Source organism: Amblyraja radiata, chromosome 4 (assembly GCF_010909765.2).
Source record: "Amblyraja radiata isolate CabotCenter1 chromosome 4, sAmbRad1.1.pri, whole genome shotgun sequence".
Classification (NCBI taxonomy): Eukaryota; Metazoa; Chordata; class Chondrichthyes; order Rajiformes; family Rajidae; genus Amblyraja; species Amblyraja radiata.
In genome coordinates, this window is record NC_045959.1 from 46,195,111 (window position 1) to 46,217,327 (window position 22,217).

Sequence of the window (22,217 nt, forward strand, 5' to 3'; positions counted from 1 at the left end):
CAGACTTTAGATCTTACCTTTCAATTTGAGTTGATTCACAAAGTTTCACAATTTTGTGCTCAGCAGGGACTTTGCTTTCAAGACCTTCTTCCACTTCTATCCACTTAGCTGCACGTTTTTTAGACTTCTTAATGCTTTTCTCACTAAATTCAATTACCCTGCTGCAAGTTTCCACGACAAAGAACCTTCATCGGAATCTCCAGCAAAACAGGCATCAGTGAAGCCCTCTCAGCTATGTTGTGTGCTAGCCTGAAACAAAGCGCATGATTGGCCAACTGGCAGACAACTCAATGTTAAACGTGCTTTGATTTCTCTAATTTAATAAAAATGTGCAAGTATTGTTCTTGACGAGTTTCAGGGGTGATTTATATAATTTTTTTACCAATGAGTGAAAATTTCATGTAGTTTGGTGACTTGGGTCACGAAACACTGGAATAAAGCTCCTCGGCCCACAGCCTATTACCTCTGACATTCAGTGCACTCTAAATTGAATTCAGTTCTTATGTTCATGGCATTACCTACTGAAGTCAGTTCAAGATATTAACAACACTGAGTACAAAGACGGCAATGGGAACATAGACAATAGAACAGTACAGGAAAAGGAACAGGCCCTTCGCTCCACAATGACTGTTACGAACATGATGCCAATTCTTCCAACATTCATTGTGACTTTGATTCATGGATGTAATACATGCAAAATATATTTGCTCGAAAACGTTGTGCCGCAAGAATATATGAATTATAGGTGCACCCAGATGTGTGTTTTGGAGTGGGGTTGCAGTGGTACACAAATTACCTTTTCAGTGATGGGTCTCCTGTTCAGGGTCTACAGCAAGGGGGTTACACATTTACAAAATTGAAAAGATGCTGCCTGTGACTGAGACTGAGCTTGGTATTGGCAGTGGAGAGGGCAGCCTGCAGCCATGGCCTTGGTTTGGGGGCACTTCTGGGCCGATGCTCAGGAGAGTGGAGTTTGGGAGGATAGGAAGTTTAGATGGCACGGGATGGGGATGCAGGCCGTGGGGATTGGATCCTGGGGTGAGTTGGAGTGACAGAGGGTGCATAGGTGCATGAATATGCAGGGAGTAGAACAATGCAGATCATGGGCAAGTACTTGCAATTAGTTTAATTTGGCATCATGTGCAGCACAGCTATTATGGACCGAATGGTTTATTCCTGTGCTTTACTATATTCTATTTCCACTGTTGTGAGAACAGAGAGGAATTTTCTCTCACCATATTGCATGAATATGATTTTTGAAAATAATTTCAGCTGAACACCTTAATAACAGATTGAAAATAATATCCACTATATAATCGGACACAGAAGCTCTCCGCTACTTATCATTGTCATACTGATGGAGTGATATAGATATTACCTAGCCCATTTCAAATATTCATTAATTATGGAGACAACAGCATTTGTGGCACCTTCAATAAGTGAGGAATGATACTTGGCTGTTTTCAAGGAAGTTTATTACAACCTAATATGCGAGAACACAATTGTATCTTTATTTTGAAAATGGCAATAAAGACAATCCTTGTGTCAAAAACAGAGCAACAGCTTTATTCAAAATGATACAGATAATTTACCATCTAATCACAGAATTTCACTAGCCCGCTGAACATCCAGTTTATCCTGCATGAAAATTGAACTGAAGTGGACTTATTCTCAGAAAAGTAGCCCAATTATTGTATTAATTAATGCTCCTTAAAGGGAGATCACTGAGCTGTATATTTTGTGTGGCATTTATACTTTGCTTCAATCTGCCATCAATCTGGACGTCAACAGCGACCAAAATTATGGGGTTTTAAATTCATACACTTAATAAATTCACAAACCATTTGGCCTACCTTGTTCACATTAGCAAGAAAGCATCCTTTCATATTAATCCTGCCTCCAACCATTTGGTCCAACGCCCGATTAAACTACTCGTTCAGACACTTCTTAATTGCTTTTAGCATCCTGACTTCAACCACTCTCTTGGGCAGTGCAGTCCAGATACTTGCCACTCTCCAAGTGAAAAAGATTCCCATCAGAACCAATGTAAATCTCTTCCCTCTTACACCAATGTCCCCTGTTTTACCTATCACTGACATGTAGAAAGGTTTCCTGCCATTTTCCATATTCATACCCTCATAATTTTAGATACCTCAGTTAAGTCTCCTCATCATGGCTCTCTCTGATTATCCAGGTGATTGTTAGTCTTCTCCTTTGCAATTTTTCCTAGTATCTTTCCCACCATTGAACTTAAGCTTACAGGTCTATGTCGGAGTTTTGATTAAATTTTAAATCATAAGCTTTTATCCAAATCATTTGTTTATTATGTTACATAAAATCTTTTTTTAATTTGTAAATTGGACAGATTTTAGAATATAAAACTTAAGCATTGGTTAAAAAGTTATTCCTTACTATCAGATTAATAACAGTAACCTTTGATTAGTATAGGTAAGAACAGGTTTAGCACAAAAAATAAATATTATTAGTCAATACTTCTCGTCAATCACCTGTAGGTGATTCAATTTTAGAAAACTGAAAATGCTTGAAAAATAAATGCAGATCCTTGTATTAGTTTCATATGTGTATGGTACATAGCTTCTTAATAGAACAAACAATATAAATTCAATAACCATTAAAACCTAATTGACAAGTGGTATTTAGCCACGAACAAAAACACAAATTCTAAGTGCTTCCTCTAAGGTCTGTTCAAATGAACACAATTAGTATTAGTCTCCAGTGCAGCTAATTTTTATCTGAGCAGTGTCTTGTGGCCTGTGCTGGCTACTTATGCAAGCTCTTTGCACATGTATAAAATATTGTGAAAGTCATATATGTGCTGAATATTTTTTGATTTTAGGAGTCAATTATCTTGACGCAGTTGTAGAGTTGCTGCATTACAGTGTCAGATACCTGGATTTGATCCTGTCTATGGGTGCTGTATCCATGGGGTTTGTGTGTTTTCCCTGTGACGTGTGGGTTTTCCCCAGGGTGCTCTGGTTTCCTCCTACACTCCAAGGATATACAGGTTTGTTGGTTAATTGGCTTCAGTAGACAATTGTAAATTGTCCATAGTGTGTAGGATAGTGCTAGTGTGTGGGGATCGCTGGTTGACACGGACTCGGTGGGCAGAAGGGCCTGTTTCTGCGCTGTATCTCTAAACTAAATTAAACTAAACTACATAGGAAATATGACTTCAAACCTATGAAAGCTCATCTCCTTGATGTGTATGTATAGTATGTCCGCACTATCCTGCTACTATTTCATGTTGAAGAAACAGGTTTTATGTAAAGAAGGAATCTAAAATGAAGCTAATCCATACTGAGTAGTACCTGCTCTGAAAAAACAGTGACGTCATTAATTGTCTAATACAATCTGAGTAATATATCATGATCTCTGGTCTGAAGAAGGAAGTGTGTTTTGACAATACAATATGTTGAATGTTCTTCCTTGGCCAGTTCTGAATGTCATTGATTGCAATGGAAACACACCTTTGCACTGGGCTGCAGAAAAGAATCAAACACACATTGTACAAACTCTACTTGACAAGGGTGCCAACCCCAACATCCTGAACAATATATATTTGTCTCCTCTTCATGTGGCCATGTCTTTAAATCATAACGGTGTGGTGAAGGTAAGATCACATTTTATTATTTTATAACTATAATTTTTATGCCTGTTGATAGCTAAGAGCGGCACAGTGGTGCAGCTGGCAGAGATTCTGCCTCACTGTGTTCGATTCTGACCTCGGGTGCTATGTGTGGAGTTTGCATGTTCTCACTGTGACAACATGGGTTTCCTCTGGGAGATCCAGTTTCTTCCCAAATCTCAAAAATGTGTGGGTTTGTACATTAATCAGCCTCTGTAAATTGCACCTGGCGTGTAGGGGGTGGATATCAATTAAGAAGTCCAAGATCATCAAATAAAAAGCAACCTACTTGTTACATTCCATCCAGCTATTCAAAGATTTATGGTTATCCACCAGCAATGCACTGTTAATCTCCAAAATATCGACCACGACCATCTGCCATGGCGTCTCTCATAATACATCTGAATTCCATGACATTTTCGACCTAGAAGGCGGGTGGTGTATGACAACCTCCCTTGTGAATTCTCCTCTGCATTGCATACCATAATAGTTTGATGCTCTGCCTTTACTGAGTCAAAGTTCTGCAAATCTCACTTAACAGCACCGTGTAATGTCCTCAAAATACTACATCAACCATTCCAGAGAATGGATCAATACTATTTTCTAGGGTGGACAGCGCCAACCTTCCTGTTCATCGTGGTGTGTGTCTGTATCACATTGTCTTTGCACCCTGTCAATTTCACTCAGACAGCACTTTCCCCGCTTGCCCTGTCCCCCACCTGCATAACTGGCTGGTGAAGGAAGCAATGTATGTGTGTGTGTGTTCCACTTTGACAGTCGCCATTCCAGTCGACGTTCCAGTCGATGGGTTTACAGCAACCGGCTATGACTTGACAGTCGCCAGCAGTCGCCTGAAAAATCGCCTAAGTGGGACAGGCCCATTACTCCAGCTTTTAGTGTCTATCTTCAGTTTAAACCAGCATCTGCAGTTCCTTCCTTTGCTAGGAGCAAAGAGGTCCTTCTGCAGTTGTACAGGGCCCTAGTGAGACCACATCTGGAGTATTGTGTGCTGTTTTGATCTCTAAATTTGAGGAAGGATATTCTTGCTATTGAGGGAGTGCAGCGTAGGTTCACAATGTTAATTCCCGGGATGGCGGGACTGTCATATGCTGAGAGAATGGAGCGGCTGGGCTTGTATACTCTGGAATTTAGAAGAATGAGAGGGATCTTATTGAAACATATATGATTATTAAGGGTTTGGACACGCTAGAGCCAGGAAACATGTTCCCGATGTTGGGGGAGTCCAGAAACAGGGGCCACAGTTAAAGAATAAGGGGTAAGACATTTAGAATGGAGATGAGGAGACACTTTTTCACACTGAGAGTTGTGAGTCTGGAATTCTCTGCCTCAGAGGGCGGTGGAAGCTGGTTCTCTGGATACTTTCAAGAGAGAGCTAGATAGGGCTCTCTAAAGATATGGGGAGTCTGGGGATATGGGGAGAATGCAGGAACTGGGTACTGATTGTGGATGATCAGCCATGATCACATTGAATGGCGGTGCTGGCTCGAAGGGCCGAATGGCCTACTCCTGCACCTATTGTCTATTGTCTATTCCTATTGCACAGTTGAGATCTATGGTGAAGTGTCTCGCATATTTCATGTTTCTCTTTGAATGATTTTATTAATCCCCCCCAGGCACTAGCCTCACACAAATCTACAGATCTGAATCTTCAAGGCGATCTTAAAAATACACCTTTGATGTTAGCATGTTCCCGAGATAATTCTGAAGGACTGTCCATATTGGTATGTATCCTATTTGTTATACGCACTAACTTTGTCTTTATAGACATGAACGTTAAAATAGAACAAAAGCAAATGCATTATTCTGTTTGTTCATCTACAATCATCTGGCCCATTCCAATTCCAAGGTAATGCAAGTCTCGGAGAGGTGATTTTATATCTAACCCAGACCAATTAGACAAATGTCTCCAAACCTATTTCCTGGAAGGTTCCCATGTAAAATGAGTCTGTACAATTTTAATCAAATTCGCAAGGGTTTAAACTACAAACGATCATTAATATGAGATGCTTTTGGAAATTTCATCTAGAGACCGGACAATATTGGCAGTGGGATTTGAGAAATGTCACAAAAATACAATGGATGTGTTTTTTGGAGCTGAGTTTGAGCCGCATTCCTGGAGTGAGTGAAAGGAGTGTTACTTTGTGCTCACTTCATTGCCAGATGTGACCTGCAATGCTCACTAAACTTTAAGTTCTTTACCAGCTCACACTAACCATATTGAGCATTAAAAAAAAGTCAAATGATATTGTATGGCCTGGGAATGCAAGTGGTTTGTTTTGGTGTGACAGGCTCTTAGTCTGCAGACATTTGTTCCCCACAAAGTGAGGTTCTGATGTTGGCTGAGCAGTCAGGAAAAATGTGGAAAAAAGGTCAGTTACGTACTTCCTGACAAAATGGCAAATCACTAAATAATTTCCATTAGTTAAGGAAGATTTTCTTGCAGTAGAATTATATTAGGCAGCACCTTTGGGACTATGGGAATCTGAAAATGTTATGAGAACACCAACCCGAGGATCCCAGATCCACTAACACAACTCATTACTGACTTTTTATGTAAGTGAGAAGTTCTATTATTTAATCTCGAACACGTGGTTCTAAAGCAAGATTCATATAATGCATGATTTGGACAGATTTTACTATATTGGAACTAGTACATCCATAGCTAGTTCCTGTGTCATTGTTTAAGCACTGGGTGTGGAATTGGAACATAATTTGTAAGATAGGTTGCTGAAATCATAAACCCCCAACATTGGTTGTGATGTATCCAAGCATTTCAACCTGTGCTGCAGAAAAACTTTTATATTCTTATTACTTACTCTGTTCCACCTTTCCACGTGTTATTAGAGTGTAAGTAATGTAGTTTGCAATAAATGGCAGAATGTATGATTTAAATACTGGGCAAATTATCTCTGGTTTCTAAGCCCTTTTATTTCTTTTTTAATGGTCGCTGTTGAGTTGGATGAATGAATGAATGAATGAATGAATGAATGAATGAATGAATGAATAAATAAATGAATGAATGAATGAATGATACATTATTCCCTTGTTAATGGTGTTTGTGAAATGTAATGTTTTGTATTTTAGTATCTTCATGTCATAATAGGTCTCCTAATGTGAGGAAAGATATTCTTGCCATAGAGGGAGTACAGAGAAGGTTCACCAGACTGATTCCTGGGATGTCAGGACTTTCATATGAAGAAAGACTGGATAGACTCAGCTTGTACTCGCTAGAATTTAGAAGATTGAGGGGGGATCATATAGAAACTTACAAAATTCTTAAGGGGTTGGACAGGCTAGATGCAGGAAGATTGTTCCCGATGTTGGGGAAGTCAAGAACAAGGGGTCACAGTTTAAGGATAAGGGGGAAATCTTTTAGGACCGAGATGAGAAAAACATTTTTCACACAGAGAGTGGTGAATCTGTGGAATTCTCTGCCACAGAAGGTAGTTGAGGCCAGTTCATTGGCTATATTTAAGAGGGAGTTAGATGTGGCCCTTGTGGCTAAAGGTATCAGGGGGTATGGACAGAAGGCAGGTACAGGATACTGAGTTGGATGATCAGCCATGATCATATTGAATGGCGGTGCAGGCTCGAAGGGCCGAATGGCCTACTCCTGCACATATTTTCTATGTTTCTATAAGAGCAGAATTAAGCCACTTGGGCCATCGAGTCTACTCCTTCAGTCAATCATGGCTGATTTATCTTTCCCTCTCAATACCATTCTCCTGCCTTCTCTCCATAACCCCTGACACCCTTAAGGGCCTGTCCCACTTACGTGTCCTTGGCACGCAAAGTACGCAACCTCGTGGTCGCGTTGAGGCGCATGGGCATCGTATGGCCGCGCGGGGCCGGTCCCACTGAAAAACGGGGAGGGGTATGGATTTGTGCGTGACATCGCGCGGAGCTCCAAAATTTTTGTAGTGAACGAAATCTTCGTGCGCCAACGGCCTGTCGCGGAACTGACGGCCAAAGTGGGACAGGCCCAAGACCCTGGCGCGACGCAACGTCTCACCTCCAGCTGCAGCAGAAGAAGGCAAACGATCGGCGAGCTCGGCCTGGGTCTCACGGCCGTTGTGGTCCGGATCCGCCCCCACTTCTACTCCCAGAGCGGAGCCAAGAAAATTGAAGATAGACACAAAATGCAGGAGTAACTCAGCGGGACCGACAGCATCTCTGGAGAGAAGCAATGGATGGCGTTTCGGATCAAGACCCTTCTTTTCAGACTGAAGAAGAGCCTCGACACGAAACATCACCCATCGCTTCTCTTCAGTGATTTACTCCAGCTTTGTGTCCATCTTCAAATGACGTCATGCGCTCCAGATGGCTGTGCGGTCGAATTAAGTCGCGTGCGACCTTCGCGGGGCCGTCGCGGCTTAACGCGACCACGAGGTCACGTAATTTGCGTGCCAAGGACACGTAAGTGGGACAGGCCCTTTACTCATCAAGAATCTGTCAATCTCCACCATAAATATACCCAATGACTCGGCCTCCACAACAATAAATTCCACAGATTCATCCCCCTCTGACTAAAGAAATTCCACCTCATCTCCTTTCTAAAGGTACGTTCTTTTATTCTGAGGCTGTGCCTTCTGGTCCTAGACTCTCCCACTAGTGGAAACATCAACTCCGCATCGACTCCATCTATTCTTTGCTCAAGCTGTGCTACAGGATCATGTAGGCTGCAAGAGCTTTTACAATTCTTTTCAATGCAACCTACTGCACCTGTAAAAAAAACACACAAATTTAAATGATAGCTCCCAAACAAATCTGACACCATAACATCCCCAATTAACAGTGTGATCATTGAATAGATCACTGGTGACCTGACACAGAACCTCAGATGTTCAATTAGACCAAAGCTGCAGCAAAGCATTGATAACAGAATTTACTAAATCTTTGCTATCTTCCCTTAGATGAGTCATTTTATAGTCTATTAATGCATCTTCCCATAAAGGAATTATCTGTGTGCTCTTACCCATCCTGGCTTATAGTTTTTGCAACAAAAGCACACATTTCTGTAACGAGAAACCCTGCAGGCTCTATTTTAATTGTATTGTATTCCTTTATTGCCATTCAGACTTTTCAGTCTGAACGAAATGTTGTGCCTTGTAGTCATAACATAGAATAAAATAACAAAACACACAATAAACACAGATTTAACATCTACCACAGTGAGTCTACCAGGCACCTCCTCACTGTGATGGAAGGCAAAAGTCTTAAGGTCCTTGTCTCTTCCCTCCTTGTTCTCCCTCTGCGCTGAGGCGATCCAGGCTTCCGATGTTGGGACCCCACCAGGTGATGGTAAGTAAGTCCCGCGGTTGAATATGAACTACGCGAACGGGCCGATTCAAACTCCGCGGCCCGGGGCGGTTGAAGCTGCCAAAACTGCCGCCCTCCAGTCCAGCGGACGAAGCTGCTGTTGCGGGAGCTCCGGAGAACAGGTTACCAACCTGGGACCTGCGAGCTCCCGACGATGTCGTCCACTGGGCCCGCGGCCGAGCCTCCGAGGCTCCGAAGTCGGGCCGCCGCCGCCGCAACGCCACCACAGCCCCGAAGTCGGCCAGCATCGCGTTGGTAAGTCCTGGCTCTGCCTCCGCAGAGCCTCGAGGTCGGTCCCAGTTGGAGGCCGCCAGCTCCGCCATTAGGACTCAGCGCAGATGGAGACGGGGGATACGACAAGAAAAGGCCGCATCCCCCCCCCCCCCCGAGGGAAGAGACTAAAAACAAGTTTCTCCCACCCCCCCCCCCCCACACATACACTACCAAATAAACTGAAATAAACTAAAACAACAGGACAAAAGAAAACAAAAAAAGAAAAAACAAACGGACTGCAGGCGAGCCGCAGCTGCAGGACAGCTCCGCCACTTCATTAATATAAGTAAGTTTCAATACTGCACTGTGGAAGTTTGATTTAACTCGTAGTGTACTCTGCTTCTTGGGACTGGTGCAGGCCCATATGATGTTCCCCACCATTGAAGAAGTGGCGGCAGGCCCATATGTAGTGAGTTAGGGTCATACTCTATGCTTTATTCACTCCCAGCCTTTTCTTGTTTATCAAGTGATTAATGTAGACCCAGCAATACCACCTGTGCCTCCACCAATAGTTCTTCTAATGCACTTCTATATTCTCACTAATGTAAATGAGAACTGATGACTGTGCAGAAACATGGTATATGGATTGTATGTAATGGTTTTCAAATAGTATTAAAAAGGGAAATATTTTAAATTTCTCTATCAGTAACAAAGGTATAGAGAAGTTAAAACGAAATTGTCCTCTGTCCCATTCTCTTGAAACTGATACATAATCAGCTTGGAGTCCCCTACCATGTTTAGCCTCACCAGATAAATCATTAATTCCCCTCCAGATTACAGAAGGGAAATGTTGACCTCTACTGCCCTGTGAATCCCACTCCCCTCCACTGTGAGGTTGCCTCAACATATCCCCTTCCAGATAGATGGCCAATCCTCTTCGGTCAACTGCTATTTACCTGAAGATCGACTCAAAATGCTGGAGTAACACAACGAGTCATTGTAGTTCAAACGTATCAGCCCTCTGAAGACTTTCTTGTGGAACTGCTGTCCGATTTCACCAGCTTCTCACTGGGAGTTAAATTTAGTCCAATTAAATGTTGTAGCGCCGAAACTTCCTATAAATGTTACTATTCTTCAACTTCAGGTGATTGAAGGCCTTTTAAAAGTTTAAGGTCTTAGCATTATTGATAATTTGTCTGAAAACTTCTAACCATGCTCTTGATATATCTAAATTATTTTTATGAGTAGCTTAAATTTGGATTTTGTTTTGACACATGAACATTATCTATTGTTACGTACTTGATCATTACATTTTGCATCCTTGAGGGCATCTATCAGGCTGTCCTTTACTTTTCTTTTTACTGTACTCAATAAATCTATATTGAACTTCAAGACCTTCAAGAGGGTTTATTTGCCATTTGCATTGGATATGATCTGGAATAATGAAATTCTTACTTGCTGCATATTATCCACAGCAACATCAACAGCAAAACTAATAAATTTTCAGTTATTCTAAATAAACCAGATCATGATAGTACGTAGAGCAACCAAAATGGTCCAAAGTCCGCAGAGGTCCCGTGCTGTGGGAGGGTCATTGTTATGATTGTACGGATGATTCAAGAACCTGGAGGTTGATGGGAAGAAGCTGTTCTTGAACCTGGATGTAATGGTTCTCAGACTCCTGAACCTTCTTGCTGATGGTAACAGTGAGAAGGGAATGGGTTGGGTAATGTGGGCCTTTGATATCAGCTGCCATTTTGAAGCAACACTTCCTTTGATGGTAGAGAGGGCAATGCCCATCTCTTACATTTTGCAGACTTCTTTGCTCTTGAGTGTTTGAATTACTAAACCAGGCCTTGATGCAATCAATCATTATGCTCTATTCAGAATGCTTTTATAACTCTTCTGTAGGGAAATTCCCTAAATTGTATAAAACCACTGGGATTTTCAATTCTCTTTCCTTCCTTCTCATTGAAATATTGATAATTTTTAATTTTAAAATGAATAATACTTTCCACCACATCTATTTCCTGTAGCCATTCTCTAACCCTTTTTGTAGAATGATTTTATAGCCATTGTCCTGGCTGCTGAGTGAATATTAAGTCACGGTGGCAGTGGTAGAGTTGCTGCCTTACAGCAAAAATGCAACGCCAGAGACCCGGGTTCGATCCCGACTATGGGTGCTGTCTATATGGAGTTAGTATGTTCTCACCGTGATCTGCGTGGGTTTTCTCCGAGACCTTCGGTTTCCTCCCACACTCCAAAGACGTACAGGTTTGTAGGTTAATTGGCTTGATTAATTGGCTTGATAAAAATGGAAAATTGTCCAAGTTGGCGATATGCAGAGTACTGCCCTGCCGACTACAACATTCAGAAGGTTCAGAAGGTAAGTGGTACAGTTGGTGGAGCGGCTGCCTCACAATGCCAGAGACCCAGGTTTGATCCTGACCTCGGGTGCTGTCTGTATCGAGTTTGCATGTCTCCCCTTTGACCACATGGGTTTCCTCCAGGTGATCCATTTTTCTCCCATTACAAGCTCCTATTGATAGAAAAACATTCCTTCCTTGCTGTCACATCTTAGGTAGACTTATGATTCTGTTCCTGAAACTGTTTCTTTAACTAACATAATACACCTACTTGTCTATTCTTTCCATTCCACCATATATCTCTCCTTCTCCATTTGTTGTTTGAATAATTTCACTGTCTGAGCTAATTTCATTATTTGGCATTCACATATATTTATCTAACATTATCTGTTGTAACATCGCACAAAATGTTGTTACCTGCTTAGCATCTGTTGTGATTATAGAAACTACATTAGAAGTAGTTGCTTCCGAGAAGCATTTTGCTACACTATGCTACTTACGTGAAAGATAAAACTAGCTTCAGGATTGCTTACAGACTCAGATATTATTTTTGACATCAAGCCCAAAATAGGGCGCCCTCTGTTTACAATCATGATTAATTAGCATGTTGCTATCTCATGCAACCCCTAGCTAATCTGGTAGCACCATGACCACTGAGGCAATGAATGAATGAATGAATGAATGAATAACTTTATTGGCCAAGTATTCACATACAAGGAATTTGCCTTGGTGCTCTATCCACAAGTGACAACATGACAGTGACAGTTAAGAATGATACATAAACCATTAAACATTATGGTCATGGTTCCAGTCCTGCTCCTGAGACTGAAGTACAAAACTCCAATGTGCAGGAAGGAACTGCAGATGCTGGTTTAAACTGAAGATAGACACAAAATGCTGGGGTAATTCAACGGGAGAAAAGGAATAGATGGCGTTTCGGGTCGAGACCCTTTTTGAGTCTGAAGAAGGGTCTTGACCTGAAACGTCACCTATTCCTTTTCTCCAGAGATGCTGTCTGACCCGCTGAGTTACTCCTGATTTTTGTATCTATCTTTGCACAAAACTCCAACACAGTTCATTACTGAAGAAGTGCTGCACTGACAGAGGTGCAGATGAGATGTTAAGATGAGGCCCTATATACTCTCCCATGTGGAAATTAGCAGACCACATGCCACCATTTTGAGCAGGTGCTCAAAGTAAACGTTGGTGTCCTGGCTAAGTTAACCCCTCTAATAACATTACCAAAGTTATTATGTGAGGGTCATTATCATTTATTAGGATCTTTAATATGAAATGCTAACTCTTTTTTTCTACAGATACTGTTTAATGTCACCAATATTTTCATTATAATAGTATGTGTGGACGTTTGCAACCAAAAATTGATTACTCTATTTTCTACATTGCAACAATGGCTACGTTAGGTTTTAATATTTTGTGGTACATTTTGTGGTCATTATAGTTGCTATAAAATGCAAGTAATTTCCTAAAAATGAGCTTCTATCACATCATAAATCATCATAGTTTTGGGAAAAATATCTGCATTGAATTTGCATCTGGAACTGACCGAGGAGTTACCAAGATAAAAATTCTCATGCATCCTGCAGATTTGTTCTTTCTAGAATGTTTAACAATGCAATGGGAACTTAAGCAATATAGTAATGGATGAAAAAGATCATATTATTGCTGACAAATTTGAAACTTCTGTTGTCCTATCTCATTCAGGCTTTATTTCATTCTCTGATTGCATTATGATTTGTCAGAGTGATCTACAAGAAAAGAAGTTTAAAGGCACACATGATAAAAACAAAAAGCTCATCAAATTATGTCCCTAATTTAAAAAGGATTGTTTGTTGATAAAAATGCATGAATGAAATTGTTGGTTAATAACAGTACATAAAATGGAAATACCAGCAAATGTACAAGATAATCGGTGCAAAACATCTTTCTTAAAACATAGAATATACAATAGTGCAGTACCGGAATGAACATCTTGGCCCACGATATCCGTGCTGAACATGATTCCAAATTAAATTAATCTCTCCTGCATGCACATGATCCATATACCTCCATTCCCTGCATATTCAGATGACTACCTAAAAGCCTCGTAAATGCCACCATCAGATCGGATTGAACCATCACCCCTGTCACACACCCCTGTCACACTGTTCAGCCACCCACTACGTTCTGCGTAAAAACAAACTTGACCCACGCATCTCGTTTAAATTTTCCTCTTCTCGTCTAATAGCTATGCCCTCTAGAATTTGTTTTCACCTTGAAAAAATAAGAGTCTGACTGTCTACCCTATCTACACCTTTCATAATTTTATCCAGGTTTCTTCTTGGCCTACAACATACTAAAGAAAACAATCAAAGTTTGTCCTTGTAATGCCATCTAATCCAGGCAGCATCCTAGTAAACCTCTAATGCACCTTCTCCAAAGCCTCCACATCCTTCCTGCACTGGTGCAACAAGAACTACATGCAACACCAGAAATGCGGGTATGGACACCAAGATCCATATGTACATCAATGTTGTTAAGGATCCTGCCATTAACCTATTCTTTCCCCCTGCATTTGCCTTCTCAAAACCTCACATGTTCCTAGATTAAACTCCACCTTCACTTCTTTGCCCATATTTCTGACTGATCGATATCCTCCTGTATCCTTCAATAGTCTTCTTCACTGTCCATAACACCACAAATGTATTGTATCATCTGCACACTTACCAACCAACCCATCTACAGTTTCATAAAATATTTTATTCTTTAAATTGATTTAAACTGACAAGGAAGACCCAAGAAATCTGGAATTTTGTTTCCCCATTTTTAGATTCTATGACCATTGCAGCTTCCAGTCAGTGATTAACGTATTTTGTTAAATAAGTGTATCAATGGCTATGAAGGTAACAAGGGTAAATGGAGGTGAATTGCAGATTGGCCACATAAGAACATAAAGGTGGAGGAACAGCAAGTGTGAAATGAAAACAGAAAATGCTGTAAACAGTTATCACTTTAATCTGTGGAAAGAGAAACTATTTAATGTTGGAAATATTTCATGTTCCAGAATTTCGATGTGAATAGATTTGCTTTCTTATTGTTTTCAATAGGTTACTAAATGTAAAACAAATTGGATTTTCTAAAAATAGCAAAAATAGAATCATGCTTCCTGTGGCCTATAAACAGTGGAGTTCATATCAGAAAAAAATTATTAGCAACTAATTTGGATAATTAAAAAAACATTTTTTAATGCAAAACTGTAAAGTACTTTGTGATGTCTCGCTCCATTCCTACAATTATGAAGCTTGTTATTAAGAGCAGCATTCAGATTTATCTTTCTGAATTTTTTTTAGAACTATAGTAAATTTTCTCTTCAATTCACACTTGAATAGAGTAGTTGTGGAGAGGACGTTTCCACTAGTGAGAGAGTCTAGAACTGGAGGTCATAGCCTCATAACTAAATGACGTTCCTTTAGAAAGGAGATGAGGCGGAATTCTTTAGTCAGAGGGTGGTGAATCTGTGGAATCTTTGTCACAGAAGGCTGTGGAGGCTAAGTTAATGGATATTTTTAAGGCAGAGGTAGATAGATTATTGATTAGTATGAGTGTCAGGGGTTATGGGGAGAAGGCAGGGAAATGGGGTTTGGAGGGAGAGATAGATCAGCTATGATTGAATGGTGGAGTAGATTTGATGAGCCGAATGGCCTAATTCTGTTCGTATCACATGACTTTATGACCTTATGACTGTTTTTTAGTTGAATCATGGAGCATTACTATGCAAACAGAATAGACTGGGTCGTTTTCCTATTCATGAAGCTGCATTTTCAGGAGCAAACAAGACAATGGAAATATTAATTCGGAAAGGTTGGTATAAATATTAATGTAATTGATTGAAGAAGCATTTGCCTTTAGGGATTTATTTACTTCATCTAAGCAATGGCTCACACACTATTTATCTTTAAGGAGAGGAACTGGGTTACTCTCGTGAAATGCATACAAATTTTCTTGATGAAGGACTCCATACCCCACTTCATATGGCTTTACTTGGCGGAAAAATTGAGACAATTAAAACCTGCATTAACAATGGAGCAAAAATTGATTTACAAGAGGTATGTGTTTACAAATGAGTAAAAAGGTGAATCATCTGAATATAAATGGATGTTAGAAGTAGCAAAGGGGAATCCTACAGCCAAACTGATAATAACTGAATAAAAAGCAGAGTTATACTTGAATCAGGATTCTTTACTAGATTAGGAAAGTTCTAAAATAAGTATTTCTCTTGCTGATAATTATGTGTTATCAAAAGAATTGTTATTGCTGAAAATATGTAGCTTTTTTAAATTTAAGATCCAGCTGTGCATCAAATGAAGTGACAACCAAATATATAGGGATTGGAGGTTAATTTTACACAAAGCAATAAGTTGCATTGTCTGACAATTGTGAGGAATAGGAAATAATAGAGAAAAATAATTTACAGAGATGAGAAAATGCAGGATTTTGACCTGAAGTTTCTTGAAATGTATAATTTTAACATTTGATATAATTGTTGCCACAATCTTTTTTTATGGATGAGTAGAATTTTTACTATCAATGCTCGGCCAACTGGTGGCGGACAGTTGAGTCTACCTGATAACTGTAATAGAAACGTAGGAAACAAATTCAAAGGCATCTAAGGAGAGTATCCAGGAAGACTACAAATATATATCTGCTAGTAACCCTGCATCACAACAGATGAATTACTTGCAACAGGGAAAGATTGGAAGCAGAAGATGGAAACAGAATCACCTTAATATTTGGCATGATTTTCAAGTTCAAGTGAGTTTATTGTCATGTGTCCCTGATAGGACAATGAACTTCTTGCTTTGCTTCAGCACACAGAACATAGTAGGCATTTACTACAAAACAGATCAATGTGTCCATATACTATAATATAAATATATACACAATACAATATACAATACAATACGGTTTATTTGTCACATTACACATAAAGTGCAAGTGAAATGAATATGTCAGCAGCAGTACAATTATAAAGAACACACACAAAAACACAATAAAAATTTAACATAAACATCCACCACAGCATTCATCACTGTGGTGGAAGGCACACAATTTGGCCAGTCCTCCTCCATTTTCCCCCGTGGTCGGGACCTCAACCCTCCGCAGCCGTTGCTGCGGGCGTCCAGATGGTAAAAGGACAAGGTACAAGTCCAGAGTCGGCTCTTCCCCACCGGAGACCGCGGCTTTAAGTTGGTGTAGGCCGCAGGCCGGCGGTCGAAGATTTAAAGTTTAAAGTTCCCGCCGCGCCGCAGCCAGAAGCACCGCAGACCGCAGGGCCGGCGGTCGAAGCTCCCCTCCAGGGGTGATGGTAAGTCACCACCGCGCCCGCGGTAGAAGTTGGCCGTGGGCCGGCAGTGATGGCTTCTTCTTCCCCCGGGTCCCCCACGAGGGATCCCGGGCTGTAGACGCCGCGCCAGCTGGAGCTCTGCAGACCGCTTCAGGCTGCCGGCTGCCCCGGGCCAGCGAAACGGAGCGCTACCCTCCGGCGAGCCCCAGCGAGGGCTCCATGCCGAGAGTCCACGCTGCACCCGCCGCTGAAGCCCCGGGTGCGTCTCCGTGGAAAGGCCGCGCCGATCCTTGCTGTTAGGCCACGGGGGAGGCGACCTGGAAAAAGGAGGCGGCCGAAACGGTTTCCCCCTCACCCCCCACACCACCCCCCACACAAAACACACAAAGAAACATTAAAAACATACTTTAAAACATACTAAAAAAATTAAAAAAGTTGAAAAAACTAACGCGCTGCTGACAGGGCTGCCGCCATTGCAGCGCCCCCACCGATACACCATTAATGATGAATAAATAAAATGATAAAGTGCAAATAACAGATAATTGGTTATTAATAATCAGAGTTTAGTCCGAGCCAGGTTTAATAGCCTGATGGCTGTGGGGAAGTAGCTATTCCTGAACCTGGTTGTTGCAGTCTTCAGGCTCCTGTACCTTCTACCCGAAGGTAGCAGGGAGATGAGTGTGTGGTCAGGATGGTGTGGGTCTTTGATGATACTGCCAACCTTTTTGAGGCAGCGACTGCGATAAATCCCCTCGATGGAAGGAAGGTCAGAGCCGATGATGGACTGGGCAGTGTTTATTACTTTTTGTAATCTTTTCCTCTCCAGGGCGCCCAAGTTGCCGTACCAAGCCACGATGCAACCGGTCAGCATGCTCTCTACTGTGCACCTGTAGAAGTTAGAGAGAGCCCTCCTTGACAAACCGACTCTCCATAATCTTCTCAGGAAGTAGAGGCGCTGATGAGCTTTCTTGATGATTGCATTAGTGTTCTCGGACCAGGAAAGATCTTCAGAGATGTGCACGCCCAGGAATTTGAAGCTCTTGACCCTTTCAACCATCGACCCGTTGATATAAACGGGGCTGTGGGTCCCCATCCTACTCCTTCCAAAGTCCACAATCAGTTCCTTGGTTTTGCTGGTGTTGAGGTTATTGCGCTGGCACCATATGGACAGTTGCTCGATCTCTCTTCGATACTCTGACTCATCCCCATCAGTGATACGTCCCACAACAGTGGTGTCGTCAGCGAACTTGATGATGGAGTTTGCATTGTGACCGGCTACGCAGTCATGAGTATAGAGGGAGTACAGCAGGGGGTTGAGCACGCAGCCTTGAGGTGCTCCCGTGCTGATTGTTATCGAGGCTGACACATTTCTGGTAAATGTTGGTAAACTGATCAACAATGTGCAATAGTGGAGGAACATTTTCCAGGAAAAGTGAATAATCAGACTGCAGTTATTTGTCCACCTAGGAAGAGCAGAGTGTTGGAGGATGAATGCATTCTGGCAGTTTCCTGCAAACTAGCATCAGAACATAGAACATAAAAGGTAGAGCAGTGCAGCACAAGAACAAGCCCTTCAACCCACAATGTCTGTACTGAAATGATGCCAAGACCAACTCTTATCTTGCTCCACATCCTTCCATTCCCTGCTTATCCATATGCCTCTCCAAACGTCTCTTAAAATGCCACTATCATATCTCATATTCAGATTCAGATTCAGATTCAACTTTATTGTCATTGTGCAGTGTACAGTACAGAGACAACGAAATGCATCTGCCTCAACTATCACCCCTGGCAGTGCATTCCAGGCACCACGCTCTGTATAAAAACAAAATTGCAATGCACATCTTTAAACATTTCCCCTCTTATCTTGACGACAGATGGCACAATGGGCTAAGTGTTCGGCTGGCGACCGGAAGGTAGCCGGTTCGAATCCCGCTTGGAGTGCATACTGTCGTTGTGTCCTTGGGCAAGACACTTCACCCACCTTTGCCTGTGTGTGAATGTGTGTGAATGATTGGTGGTGGTCGGAGGGGCCGTAGGCGCAGATTAGCAACCACGCTTCCGTCAGTCTGCCCCAGGGCAGCTGTGGCTACAGAAGTAGCTCACCACCACCGAGTGTGACTGAGGAATGTATGAATAATGCGATGTAAAGCGCCTTGAGTATTCTAGAAAGGCGCTATATAAATCCCATCCATTATTATTATTATTATTATTATTATCTTAAAGCTTTGCCCTCTCATATTTCAATTCTCATCCTGGGAAGAAGGTTTTGGCTATCTGTCTAATCTATGCATCTCATAATGCTGTATACTTCTCTCCAGCCTCCCTGCAAACAATCTAAGACTGCCCAACCTCCCCCTTTAGCTAGAAACCCCTAATCAAGATATTCTGTTAAAGCTCCTCTGAACCCTTTCTATTGCCTCCACATCCTTCCTGTCATGGGATAATCAGAACTGCAAGCAGTACGCTACATGTGGCTTAACCAAATCTGTCTCATGTCTTCCTGACTCTTATACCCAATACCCTGACCAATGAAAACAATCATATCATATGCCTTTTTACAACTCTGTACATTTGTGTTGCCACTTACAGAGAATTATGGACTTGGACCCCAAGATCACGATGTATATCAATGGTGTTAAGGGTCATGCCATTCATTGTATATTTTCCCCTTACATTTGACCTCGCAAAGTACGACATCTTACACTTGCTCGGATTAAACTCCATCTGCCACTTCACTGCCCATTTTTGTTGCCGATCTATATCCTGCTGTATACGTTGACAGCCTTCCTCACAGTCCGCAATCCCAGAAATCTTGATGTAATTTGCAAATTTACTAATCAACCCATCTATGTTTACATCCAAGTCTGTTATATATATCACAAACAGCAGAGGTCCAAGTATGGATCCCAATGGAACTACACTGGTCCCAGTCTTCCATCCTGAATATTGTCTTTCCACCAGAACTCTCGGTTTTCTATAAGAAAGCCAATTAGGAATCGTTTTAATCTTTTAATCCTGTGCATTTTTAACACTTTTAACACTTTTAATCCTGTGCATTTTAATATTCTGGATTAGCCTATCTTTGGGGGTCTTTATTAAATGCCTTACTGACATCCATGCAGCCAACTTCCACCCCTACCCTCATTGATCCCCTTTGTCACCTCAAGTTAGTAAGATATGACTTGCTCTGTGCAAAGCCATGCTGACTGTTCCTAATTAACGCATCCATTGATGAAATAGCCGCTGAATGTCATCACAAATGTGACCATGTTCGAGAAATGGAATCCCTTCACATAGATTAGAGTTTAGTTTAAAGATACAATGTGGAAACAGGCCCTTCAACTCATTGAGTCCACACTGACCAAAGATCCCTGCACACTAACACCATCCTACACACACTAGGGACAATTTAAAAATGTTACCAAGCCAATTAGCCTGCAAGCCTGTATGTCTTTGTAGTGTGGGAGGAAATCAGAGCTCCTGGAGAAAACCCACGCAGGCCATGGGGAAAACGAACAATCTCAGTAAAGATAGCACCCGTAATTAGGTCTCTGGCGCTGTAAGGAGGCAACTCTACTGCTGGAATGTACCAGCTGGATTTAGTTGATAATGTATGCCATTGATAGGAACTATCTACACTGTAGAAACCAATAATCCCAAAATGAACAAGATGTCAGTCACAAGCCCTAATATTTTTATGGTTCAGTTTTCAAGTTTCTGCTTCCTCTCTTACATTACAAAAATATTCAAAAGAAGATGATATTTTGATAATAAAAATATGTTGTTGGAAAATAAATGTGGCTTTAGATCTTCATTCTGAAAGTCATAAATTGGCCACTGGCATGTTTGAAGAATTCATCTTTGATGCATAGTTACTCAGAAAATTTCACATGGAACCTGGCTTTCCCCCACATTCTTTGGGGGGGAATGGTGCCTCTTGTTGCTAACAGATATTGACCATGCTGTCTGATTCTGCAGCTCTCTCCCCTTCATCTTCAACATAATTATACCTCACAAAGTATCTTCCTATGGAAATCTATACCTATTTTTGATTTGGGTGAGACTGATTTGCTGAACAAAGCAAAAAAACTGCAATAAAAATACTGAAATATATTTTCCAGCTCAAGTAATCATTAAGCATAGTTTTGAATTGTCAGACTGTTCACTTGTTCTCCATCAGATAGTTGTGGATCTGCTCTGGGTTTTTTTTGTGTAGTTGCAGAAGAGGCACAGAAGCAGGACATTTCTTATGTACTGCCACTGGATGGCAGAAGCTGGTACACAAATGAACATTGTGGAGTTTAGGAGGTGAATCATTGATAGCCTAAAGTAATGTTGGAGGGGAAGTGGGGGAAGAGCAGCAGGGTTTGGTGGACAGTGGACTTGTAGCAACCTGAAGCTATACAAAGATTGAAAATCGCTTCCTTGTAAATTCACTCAGCACTATAAGTATGTCAATGCAAGTGAGGAAGTTTATCTTTTGAAAGAATATCCATTATTATGTAAATTAATACCTTAAAGCTATAAAACTTCATAATAAGGTCAACATTATTTCTGTTTCATTTTAGCAAAAGGATAAATCAACTCCTCTTCACTTCGCCTGCTTGCAGGGGGCTTTTGAGGCTGTCAGGTTCATGCTTTCTCAATACAAAGGAGAGAATGATATACTTCACATTCTGGATGGCATTAAACAAACACCAATACACAAGTAAGATAAACTTAAAGTAAGATAAGATTAACTTGAAACTTAGTAAAATTTAAACTGTTCAGTAGCTTCTAAATGCCAAGATAGTGGTATTAACACATATTGTGTACTTTGTCCTTGCAGGGCTGCAACATATGATTCCTCAGAACTACTAGAATATTTAATTGAACAGGTATCCATTCATCACTCTTCAAACTGATTAAAAAAGTTAAATTTGAGGAGCTTTATTCCAGAGAGAATGAGATGAAAATGTAGAAACAAGGAACTGCAGATGCTGGTTTATACCATAGATGGACAGAAAGTGCTGGAATAACCCAGCGGGTCAGGCAGAATCTCTGTAGATAAACCATGTATGACATTTCGGGTGGGGACAAATAAGATCTGAGGAAGGGTCCCAACCCAAAACATCATCTATCCTTTTTCTCCAAAGATGCTACCTGAACCACTGAGTTACTGCAGCATGTTGTGTCTATCTATGAGATGAAAATGATGCTCAGAGCAAGATAATTTTCAGAAAATTCCCCCAATGTATGAGCGTGTAAGTACAATGAGTGGCTCAGCCACAAAGACAGAGGAACAGCAAATTGTCTCAAGTCTACAATT

The 22,217-nt window shown here is 41.2% G+C and overlaps 1 protein-coding gene across 1 annotated transcript in view; it reads left to right on the forward strand.

Annotated features, from left to right (window-relative positions):
- Window positions 1–22,217, forward strand: part of trpa1 (transient receptor potential cation channel subfamily A member 1) — a 96,087-nt gene that overhangs the window by 16,665 nt on the left and 57,205 nt on the right. The window contains exons 4-9 of the mRNA XM_033019309.1: window positions 3,456–3,631; window positions 5,281–5,388; window positions 15,315–15,423; window positions 15,523–15,668; window positions 21,478–21,617; window positions 21,738–21,786. Of these exons, the coding sequence (XP_032875200.1) occupies window positions 3,456–3,631; window positions 5,281–5,388; window positions 15,315–15,423; window positions 15,523–15,668; window positions 21,478–21,617; window positions 21,738–21,786 (728 nt within the window). The remainder of the gene's footprint in view (window positions 1–3,455; window positions 3,632–5,280; window positions 5,389–15,314; window positions 15,424–15,522; window positions 15,669–21,477; window positions 21,618–21,737; window positions 21,787–22,217) is intronic.